General features: G+C 40.3%; 1 protein-coding gene across 1 annotated transcript; it reads right to left on the bottom strand.

Annotated features, from left to right (window-relative positions):
- Nucleotides 1-805: 805 nt before the first annotated feature.
- Nucleotides 806-10175, bottom strand: LOC139145206 (DBH-like monooxygenase protein 1 homolog). Its single transcript, XM_070716210.1, has 9 exons — nt 9890-10175; nt 7628-7777; nt 6417-6590; nt 5620-5703; nt 4589-4771; nt 3435-3537; nt 2987-3153; nt 2065-2265; nt 806-877 (listed from the first exon to the last, which is right to left on the bottom strand). Exons 1-9 carry the CDS (start codon nt 10166-10168, stop codon nt 806-808), a joined length of 1413 nt encoding a protein of 470 aa, XP_070572311.1. The 5' UTR covers nt 10169-10175.
- Between the last annotated feature and the right edge of the window lie 1934 nt (nt 10176-12109).

Below are 12109 nucleotides of genomic sequence, written 5' to 3' on the forward strand. Positions count from 1 at the left end.
ATTTGCTTCGAAAGTCATGCCGAAACGCCTATTGTGTCTAGAAGCTTGTCAACGAAAATATCGTTGTCTGTGGGTTAACACGTATGCCTTTCAACACTTCAGAGAGAAGAAAAATTATGTATTCCACGGAACAATAATACTTAAAATACTATTAAACGTTTACAGCTGTTGTTACTTTAGGCGAAAGAACTGTCACCTGAGAATTAAACTATGGCGAATTCTGCGATGGAGACTCCTAGGAAGCTCAAAATCCTCAAACAGTAAGAAAATAGGCCTTAAGAATTTCTTTTAGCGTGACCTAATCAAATGTGCTACTTTACATTGTTCAAACGGTTTTGTCATAGCAGTATTCTCATACACGGTGTTGTTTTACGATTATATATCACAGCAAGGAGCTGAATCCTCGTAGAGGGCGCGCTAGTTCAATTATGATATTTCTTCCATGGGGCCAAGGTCACTTCTAAAATTCAGAATTGAGTTGTGTGATTTGTCACATTAAAGGTATGTCACCTGTTCCAATGTTGCTACCATGAAAAGAGAAATCTAACCAATCACAGATTTCAAGCGGGTGGCCGCTTTTTAAAAACAGCGCCCTCACATGGGCATTTTGAATACCAAGGAACGCCCCTTTGACCATATATGGGCATATTTAGATTACAGGTGACTGTATACCTTTAAAGTGGAGCGGGAGCAAAAATATCTTTTGCAGACAATTGTTTCATTACGTTTCTAAATCATATTGTGACTGACTTCATGATATATTAATTTTAGGTTTGAAATAGCTGGTTACTATGTTATTACGGTTTCACAAACTTACATATGAGACTGTTGTTCTGCTAGTAGAATCGTACACACACTCAGTCAAAAGCTCGTCGCCCTGTAATGTCAAAAATATACATCTTTCTATCCCCAAAAAGGAGGCGGTACTTGCGAGTGTTCTAAGTCGATTCTACCGATGGACTTCCTCTCACCGTAAGCAATCTTTCGTCAAAAGTCACAGTCCTAAATTATGAAATCTTCTGTTTTGGAATATTCGGTAAGAGTACTACGAGTTGTATGTGTCATCAAAAGGGATGATCGAAAATTTGTACCCGGTTATTACAGTGACTTTATTCCATGTCGAATATAGGGGTCAAAGAGTATACTCCAGTTTTTCCGGCGAAGGCACGTGATAATAAGCGAAGAATGGTGAAAATCATTGACAATACTTTTGTTTCATTTGCCTCGTGACTTTGGGTCTGGATATGAAGTCGACATGTCCAGTCTACACGTCAAAGTAAATATGGGCAAAACTGAAAAGTGTTTTTCTTGTGATATTCTGATCCCGAGATGTAAGATAGTAGGATTCGAAACATTTTTCTTTTTGTTTTGTTTTGTTTGTTTTGGGGAAGATGTAATGGCCCACAAAAAAGACTAGCAAATTTTGTAATTTTCTAAAGTTTGCAGAAATTTGCTTTCAGACAGAATTTTATTTTACGCCGGCAGATAGGATATTGTCATCTTACCGAGAAAATACTTACTTTTTTGTTTTCTGGACAAAACTGCTTTCAACAATATCATTTAAGGCCGAACAAAAAATTGTGCTGTTCCGATAACCCGACCTACCCTATTTTTTACCTGCCGACCCTAAACTTTTTAGAGCTACGTAAACACGGAAGTAACTTGAAAAAAGAGAGAAAAAAACGTAAAATCACGCGTTTGTTACTTGGCATTTGATTTTTGCTTGAACGAGGATGTCTTTTATGTTTTTTTTTTTTTTCTTTTATAAGTATGATACATTTTTCTGGAAATGTTGTGCCAGTGTTTGACCGCCCTGAACCTCTGAAAATGCATCTTTAAAATAAAAATATTTTGAAAAAAAATTCCAGCCGACCTACCTACCCTATTTTTGAAATCCACGTTATCGGAACAGCACAATTTATTTTATTTTTTTTTGCCTAATCAGAAATTGTTTAATTTAACAAACGAAACAGAAAGCAGTAGGTGAACAGTTTGGTGGCTCCCTATGACCGATGGATATTCATCACACGGGCCAAAATGTCGTTGTTGGCGCCAAACACTTACCGGTCTGAGAACTACTTCCCTGGGCAACTTGCTCATTTCTTGATAGTTGAAATCGTAGTGGTCGTCCTTCATCAACATACGGAGTTCTCTGCCGTCGCGTACGTGCATGACACTGACCGCCGTTCCCAGCAGATGTTCGTGAAGTGCCACGGCAAAGACGTTGACATCGGTCCTATTGCCCGTTGCTCTGTCGATAAAACCCTGCATATGAAAGAATGAAAGCAGTCACTGTTCTCACGGTGTTGAGAAAATGCACAGTATACCATGCATTTCTGCTCTTCTTTTTCACACATTTTGTGTGGGTGATAATGTTAAAGAGGAAATGTAATTGTGGATGCCGACGAACATACTTCGCTCCCATCACACCAGGAGAATTGCGACTCGATACACACCCTTAATGCTTGCGCAGCCGCATATGCTTGCGCAGCCGCATAATGAAAACTTTGTGTATTCGCGAAAAGTCGTGAATATTGATTACTTCAATAATGCAATATTAGGACACTAGAGGCTGCAATGTGCATGTATGCAAAAATACTAAGCAAGTTTTAGCTCTAGAAAATTGTAGTTTCTCGGTAGCTTCACACATGAAGTGAGCCCTCTAAGCTGAAAGTCGTCAACGGCTACTGTTGCAATAAGCTTCCTTTTATTATTGTTTTATAACCCCTAATGTCCCTTGTATTATTCCGGCACTATACAGTCTCATACCAGAGCTCAATTTTTCGTCTATAAATCCAAACAAGAATGCCATTTTCAACAATGAATACATCATGTACAAAAAGACATACACTGATGTGTACAAGGAGAAAAATGTTACATTTACGATTATGCCTTCGAAACAGGTAAATCTATTAGTTTGTAAAATATTGGTATTAATATGGCCATATTGGGTATAATATTCCTATATGGTTATTAGTCCGCCGACCTCCTGTGTGAGTTCTGCCAGGCAGTGGCCATAATTTCTGAATTCTTCTACCCCTGGTGGTATGACCTGCTTCGGGCTGACTTGTTGACCGATGCTGAGAAGGCTGGCATCATAGTCCCGCAGTGTTGGTGTGTAATAGATACGTATACCGGAACTGTCATAGATATCTGCCAGAAAACATCAGTCAGAAAAGATGGTAATAGTATACGAGGTGATATGAGAATGGGGATGGTTGTGTGATGAGAATATCTCTCTCTCTCTCTCTCTCTCTCTCTCTCTCTCTCTCTCTCTCTCTCTCTCTCTCAACATTCGCGACTAGAATTTTCATCACTAGTTAAGAACGTTAAGAACACATTTCCCTACAACAACCTTGAGGAGTTCTACAAATATTTCGAAGTTGGTCCTGCGATTTGAATCTAGCTAGAAGATACAGTAAAAAGAAACTCACTGTCAAGGTTATCCGGGTTATCGTAGTGTATTTCAACCATCACAAAGGTCGGGTCACCAACGGAGCCCAGGGAGAACCCAGCGTGCTCTGGGAAGTAGAAAGCCTGTCAAGGAATGTGCAAACATCACAAGACTTACATCATTCTGGAGGCATGGACATATTAGATTTATCTTTTATCATAAAATTCGTGATGCTGAGATAAAAAATGATTACGTTTGTCTTTGCCACAACAATAACCTATTATTGTGGGTTCCTTTTGACATAGATCTCGTTACTCATTTGCATTTCAGGCGAGATTTATGGCGGCGTTGGCTTTTTCCCGTTTTATTCAGAACGAAGAATAGTGCCGAGCGCAAATTAAGTCCTCGATTTAGCTTCATTGGTCTTAGAAAGCTCACTAATATTTCAATGTTATGAGGTGCCCTTGTACGTTTTTTTTTATCACAAATTGTTTTAACGGCAGTAAAACTGTAGCGGTAATCACTCAGCTGATCACATACGTAACAGAAAGAAAGTTTTAAGGAAACGTCCGGGGATAAGACAGGGAATATCTGTTGCACTCTAGAAAAGTCGGAAGGTTGTTGCAGGGGGTTAAAGACAATTTTTTTACCCTCTTCAAGCGTAATGCCAAATTAACCAATTTCAGTTACTACTTTTTACGGTATTCATGTTAGATTTGCACACACGCACGTTTCCCTCTGCAGATACAGATAGTAGTTTGTACATAGCTTAGAGGTGTACATTTTCAACCAAACGTCCCTGGCGTGGTCGGACTTTTTCACCTCCACATCCCCCCCGCTGGATCTCGGACCCTTGAACCCACGGGTCTATGATCTTTGCATAACATAGAAAACGGAAGGGTTTGCCGAACAGTGGCGTACAAAGGGTCAATCTAAACTGGTGTCAGTCCTGACAACCGATCGCTTCGTGTGAAAGCAAAATATTAACAGAGAAAATTTAAAGTGAATACATGCTGTTGTGAATTACTACATTAATCATAACGGATCCCTTCTTGAAATTATTTTAATGGCGAATGTGTTTCCATACATTTTGGACCAAAATATTTTGTGATTAAATACAACACTGCAAAACATATCCCTACATTCAGTTGTCAACCAAAATAGAAAAAGAACCCACACACGGTTGATTTATACCTCACCACCGATGGCCCATGCTATGAATGTCGACGAGCAGTACTCCCATTCGTCTGGCATGTTTGCCGTGTAGCATATATGTCCAGTTTCGTGATGTGCTGTTTCGTTGAAGCTAATGCGACACTGGTAGACCAGAACGTGGTGTACGTAGGCTTCGTTGCCAGCCTGTATGACCGGTTCATACTGTATAAAGAGTAGAAACAAAAAGGCCTGTAATCTGTTTCAGCCGAACTTCAGAACGTCCTAACGTTGACGATTAATATTGCCAGCGTCGGCGAAAGATTCATGTTCTGGGCCGTTGAGGGCGCCTTTGTGGGAACGATTGCACGAATGCATGCAGTACTGCGTGAGAGCTAGAAATCTATACTGAACTTCGAGAATTGATAATTAAATGATACACAACAGCGATAATATGCGGTATGCGGTGGTCGTCACACCCCACGAGCGTACTGTGTACCCTCGAAAGACTCACCACTTTTATTTACACAATTCCCCCCTTACAACGCATTGTCAAAAGGCAACGGACATGATACAGGATCTACAAAACTGCATTACAAGATTTAGAGAATATACACATAAAAAATACTTGTGTGGACATCGTGGAGTTTCGACCGAGACTGAAGACAAAAGACCTTTACACCAATATATACGCATTCAACACCTGGTGACACAAGCGTCAATCAAAGGAATTCTCTTATGTAACGAATAGATAGTAATTATATGCTAATCTTCGAAACGCATATAATTGTTCAAACTTTCGGATGGATGTTCAAGCATAGCCGGGGAGTACAATTGATCTAGAAAACTCTAGTGAGAGTTAAATTTGACAGCTTGGTCAAACTGTAATTGGCTACTAAAGATATACTTTTAGTATCCAGATCTCTCACATTCTACCTTAAGCTACCAAACGTACCGTCCAGACGGGCGACAGTAAAATATGAGGCCATACACCCTCTGTTTGCTGTTTGTACTCGGACAGAGGTAACGCAGGTATCCTTGATGTACAAACATTCTGAATAATCAGTACCTACCGCAATCATGTGGTGCTTTGAATTCAGCTCCGGCAGCTTGTAACCAAGACAGTAGTAGGTTGTGTGAGTCGCCGGGATGAGGTACTGTCGACGAGAATCAGGCATTGAAAAAAAATTACGCACAGAAACTTCATGGTGGCTATCCGTTTTATCATGGTCCCCGTGGTGACACCCGGGGATGGCTGGCATCCCTGCTTGTTTCGAAACATTTCAAGATACACAAAGAAGACCCACGCTTTTGAGAAATGTGGGAGAACCTTTGACTGATAATTATCCCTTTCATTCACAAAATTTAGGAGAGGGGAAGATATCGCAAGTCATGTCAATGCTGAATGAAGTAGTGTAATTGTTTTCAATAATAACACATCCGGGTAGTCTAATATTAGGGGGCGTCAGAGGTCGTATCCCAGGGAGACACCGGTCTGCCTTACGGAACCCCAGTTTGACCCAGACTTGAGAAACTTTAACCTGTTCCCCCCCAGTTTCCTATAAACAGGTCCAAAATCACCATTGATAACAATGGGTTTGGGCCAAACCATGGTGGTGGAAGGTTTAAATATGTGAGTGTGGAGTATCCGATAGATATTCTTAGTAATCCTTTCACTGGCCAGGCTCTCAGGAAAAATACCCTTTTCCTGTATTCGCTGCCTTTAAAAAATCACCACCTCCATGATTTTTGAGAGCAGCACACAATTTTAATGGACACAAAAATTTCCATGATGAGAGTGCCAACACCGAATTATATGATGGTTCGCTGTAAGTATTTGCTCGGAATATAGAGCCATCTTGGAACTTACGTTGTTATTTCGGATGTCATACGTCACGACATCTTCACCAAGGTCAGGATTGGCTTCCACGCCCACCGAAAACAATCGGATGCTTTTCACTCCACGATGGGTGTGCGCTGGGATTGGTTGACCTTCAACTGGATCCTCCGTATGGTGGGACCAAATAACACGGGTTGTATCGCTCTGTCAGAGGCATGACAAAAGAGAGAATTTATATTATAATGATTGACGTCACTATTGTTACCTCGGGTTTCGTCAAAACTAATTCGAACTGAGTAAATCCACGTCAAAATTTGAAAAAAAAATGAACGTAAAATTTCGATATTTTAAAGATAAAATGTGTCAGAAACTTCTTGTCCATTGGTTTGATTATTCATTGACAACCGAATCCTCGTGTAATCCCTTACCGCACTATGGATTTTGGCAAAATGGGAATAATTATTGAAAAGGGACTAGCACGATTGCATGGCACATGTATGGAGGTTCTATTGACAAGTCACCTCCATACTGGTAGTATAAAACTGAAATAAAAAATTAAGGAAGTTTTTTCGAAAATGATTTTTGCATTGTGGTGGAAATGAGATGGTCGCCCATGAAACAATTAGACTTCTATTCCTTAGTTGAGTCAACAAACTGTTCATAAATCAAAAATGCACACTATAGTTGGTTAAAAATCCGCGCTGAAAACAGGAAACTGCTCAGATGGTCCTTAGAAAAGTTCAGCATCGATATCTTGCAGAAAACGTATCATGCGTTACCGAGCATAACATTTTTCTTGGTCTTTTAAAGCTCCATAAGCTGTATCTTTTGACTATTTTTTCAGAACTTTTGTTTTGTGGTTTCCCTACACTTTCTGCATTGAATTCCTAAACTGTAATTTAATGCCAAGTATTTAGCATATCAACACAACCTATATGAGTATAATCTCCATTGTTGTTGTTGAAAATTGTATTCAAGTCCGGATAATAATTCATTTGTAAACAATAAACAAATGATCAGTGCACACATACAAGCTGCGTTGACACACAGTCCTGTGGTTGACAAAAAGAATACTCGAAATTTTCGGCATGACAAACAGATTAGGGTCAGACACGGTAGTTGATATACAGAAGCAGAATACTGAAAAACTTGCCAAAAGTTACAGCTTATGTCCCTTTATTTTACTGATCGCAGATAGTAAGCTTACACGATAGAAATTCTATATATGTTATCAAAATTACCGTCAGGAGCCAGTCGTGTTGGTCATCACAGGTATCAATTGGTCTTTCGAATTTCAGGATGGTGTACCCGTCCGCCTCCTCGCCATGAAGCAACGTATAGTCTTGGCTGTCGTCAACGACGGGTTCGGCAAATGCGGTTGCGTGACGATCCTGTTGAACGAGAAATGAAATAATTTTAAGAACAGTCATGTATCATTAGCCTGCCACTCAAGAATTTAGCAAGGGGATATAACATACGACAACAACAATCTTCATAAGCGGAACTGCTTTGCCCCATATCTCGCCTATGACGTTGTTGTATGAACTTTCATACGTGACGAACGTCGAGTCTTTGCTAGAATGATACTGCACAGCGTCCGAATGGTGCAAAGGATTTTATTTGGCAAAAATAGCTGTTTTGAAGACTTTGCCAAAGTAGTCAAAACAGCTATTTTTAACCAAATAAAATTCTCAATCGAACTATCACAGACGGCAATCATGTTCTTCAAGCAAATTATCAATTCATAAAATTCGACATAAAGTAGTACATAATTACATGTAAATAAGTGGAAAGGAGATGTGAAGTTGTTTTCGTGTTAGGCCAAAACTCGGCATTTTTTCACCATTTTTGCAGCATTTTGAAAGCTTTTGTAAGCTTCCAGTAAGCTTATATGTGAGTGACTATATCATGATGTAGGTTTATGTCATCGTGCATTGTCTGTTCTGCGTGACGGCTTGTCCATACATTCTCGAACCCGTCTGATACTTACGATCACTAAGTGTCGGCTTGCAAATGAAAGAACTGTCGGTTAATGTAGTGTGCACCTAAAAATTGAAAGATATCAATTTTACCTCAAATTTTCCTAAGTTAACGAAACTTTGGGTCATTTTCTTAATAGCAACAAGAACAAAATCTGGGGTCATCGTGTAAATTTTGGTACAAGAGAAACAAATTACCCATCATTTATATTACCGATGTTTGGAATTCATGGTCGCCATCTTTGAGTTAATTCTTTGGGGGAAAATCATATTTTTGATTTGTACAAAACTGAGACCTCGAAAAGTCTACCTTCTCTAAGAGTAAGCCCCACTAGCGGTAGACCAGAGAAGATTTGTTAAAATTTGAGTCTAAATATCTGTTCCCGGGGCGCATTAGTTTTTAAGAATGGCCTTTTTGGTTTTGACTTCCGAACTCACGTATTCTTTACTTGTATCAGTTGTTGTTGAAGTCCAGCGACCTTCAGATAAAATAGGTCAGGCATTCCGATATTTTGATTCTTTCTTTTGGATAAACTGTAACAAAACGGCTTGCAGTTTCATTGTGGCTCGACGTTGTTATGACAACGTCAAACGGTACTGACAGAGGGCCGATCGATCATTGTACACAAGACAAGTTTCGTACCGGTTTACGTGCAAATCTGCGGACAAGATGGTACCGGCAAGAGATAGAAATTTAAGGACAACATAGCAGATGTCAGTTTGGTTAAATACAGTTTTCGAAAATGAACGCGGTCAATGCTTAGCCACTTCACAGACGAATACAACGAACTTGGATGATTTTGTGTTTTTCAACTCCCGTGACTCGTGTGTTAAGTTACTTACCTGTATTACTTTTACGAAAAGATCGATCGACGATGGTGAAGAAGCTGTATCATTTTTTTACAAAAGTGAAACCGTCGCCAGTACTGGTGGGTCGAATCAGCAGTACCTCGGCTTTTACAAAATGCGGGCTCCGCCAGCCGCTTCGGCCTTGTGATTTAGATATTTTCCATCAGAAAGACAGTTCAGAAAATGACCCGTCTTGTTAAATTTTTACGGGATTGATCTGACTTTACATGTTCACAGGTAAGCTTATGACCCCTCCGTGTGCCGAACTGCTGCCCGGACAGTAAACACCTATCTTTCGATCATAGGCGGGCTCGCTCAGGTAAGGTTCCGCTAAGTTCGTGGGGCCATCGCTGTAATGGTGATTTTCTGATGACTATGAGTAGTCGTCTTTTATGCCCCAAACACTACCACAGCTGTGGTGGCGGTGTTAAATCAAATTCATCACGTAAAAGACGTCAAAAACGACGGGCACGCGCACAGGAATAGCTCTACGAACCTACATCAACCTTAACAATAACATACAGCATGCAAGGTACCCCACACTTACAGCGACCGAACTACTCAAAAATGAGAGCAGTGTACAATTATCGAAGAAACGAATTCGTTGCAATAAAACTTGTCATATTACTGGCCTGTCTGATAAAATCTTTCAAAGAAGATGTCAATTATACTTACCGAAAATACGACTTCGCCGTCATCGGTCACCCAGCCCATGACCATATCGGAGCCCGGCATACCGCCATCAGGCGAAAACCCAAATCCAACCCAACCAGTCGTTCTGACGTGCATTTCAAAAGTTATCGTAGTGTTATCAAATTTCCAGAACACATGGAAGTTGTCATGACCGTCGACGATGACATTGTGGGTGTAATCCTGTGATGTCGGCACGGGTATCGAACCTGTCGCGACATCACAAATCAGCAGCACTGCAAGGAGATGTGCTACCAACGCCATTGCTGCAGCCGGCTATGCATGCATTATTTCGCTCGCGCTCAGACTTCAAAATGTATCAAGTTTTTGCATACGTCATCGCGTCTCCCCATCGCATCGCAAACTCGACGCATAGGCCTATATCCGAGTTCGGGGTCAAAATCTCTGTTTGTTTGGGGATACCAAGCCATATGAAAACATTAGATCACGGTCCAAAACTTACTTCCTCGGCGAGAAGAAAAAAATTCACAGATGAGTTTTTGAAATATTAAATTTCGATTTTCGCGCCTGCATTGCATCTTGACGATATAAAACATGGCGCGAATGATTCAAAGTCAAAGAAAGATAAGCTTATGCATGGACAATAGTGTCTTTGCGGAAAGATGCCAGCTGCATGCATTAGGAGTGATTACTTTATTGAGTATTGGCAGTTCGTTTGGATGGTACAGTTGGAATGCAGTAGCTATCGTTTAAGCCTGCCGCACACGAGAGAAATTAGCTGAGCAAAATTTCATTCGAGGCTAATATGGTTGATCGATCAGACTGTATATCGACGTGTGTAGTACCGGATCTAGCATGCGCCGAGTGTTTATCATCACATATCAATCGGTAATAGGAAAATAAGCATTGGATCTTAATCCATAGCAAAAGTTGTCAAAATTGGCATACGTTTTATGTACGATGAGAAAGGGCGAAATGGGTCCTGTCGTAATGTTGTCTGTTGGACTGCTGAGGGCGCACTGAGTGGTTCAAGTCACAGTACAGTTCACGCTGTTGCTGTAACATATACACTGGGCACGGCCGCACGGAAATCAACAACGGAAAGCGAGCATTATTCGGCCAGATTAGTGATAGGTACATGCGAACTCAAAGCTAACTCTCTTTCATAAAACAATTCAATTTCCCGGCATTGCCCCCGTCCTGTTTCTAATCTTCGGGAATGGGTGATTCCCTGTATGGTTAATCCATTAGCAGGTACATACCACACAGATTTTGAAATACAAGATCCGCAAATATACACTGACGTATAGAGCGAAAAGCTATTGGTGTGGGATATTTGAGCTGAAAATATTTGAGCAGGAACAGAAGAATCAATAGAAGTTTTATAAAATATGGCTGCAATCAGCCATTTCCAGGGGCTGGCTAAGATTCATCCTGTAAAAATGTTGTACTTTTTGCTGGAGAACTTGAGTTGGGCTGATATATACGTGAACGTAGGCCTATAAGCTTTTTGTTACATGGGACAGCTTTCATGAAATTCACATTATTGAAAATAAGCTAGAACTTCAAAGAAAGTTTGTTTATTTGAATCTCGAGATAAAAAAAGGAAAATTCGGCCATTTAGGGAACTTTGTGCGCTCCGGCGGAATTTTTTGTTGATGGTGCCCCAAAACGCCCTCACACGGGCGAGTATGCCACTCAGCTTCTTTGAGAGATGACAAGATTTTCTGACGCTAGCTCCTTAGCTAACTTTACAAATCCGTATAGGAGTATAAAAAGGCTTATATCACGTATTTTTCACATCTTAATTTCAAGTTAAACAAGACATGTTTGAATGATTGTCGGAAACATTAAACTCAGGTAATACATTCCTCACAGACTACGAGTAAGTAAAGTACACGGCATGACAGTGAACCAATCTCCACAAAGTTTCCACCGGCAATGAATGATATATCGGGAGACAAGAATGGGATTTCCAAACTGAAGCTCAAGTTAGGCAAGCATTGTTCATGTTAGAAAACAGACTAACAGACTATATTGGTGGGTAAACAAAGCATTCCGCATAACAGTGTACTAACTAATCTCCACAAAGGTTCCACCGATATTGGTAAAAGTTGAGACATCGCACAAAAACTAAACAATACAACCAACTATTTTCTGCACTTTGGATTGACATCGTGTCACTCAGGGTTATTGACCTTATAAGTTCACTGCAGTAAAAAAGTTTAAGGCTTGCAAGTCTTT

Source organism: Ptychodera flava, chromosome 1, assembly GCF_041260155.1.
Source record: "Ptychodera flava strain L36383 chromosome 1, AS_Pfla_20210202, whole genome shotgun sequence".
NCBI classification, from domain to species: domain Eukaryota; kingdom Metazoa; phylum Hemichordata; class Enteropneusta; family Ptychoderidae; genus Ptychodera; species Ptychodera flava.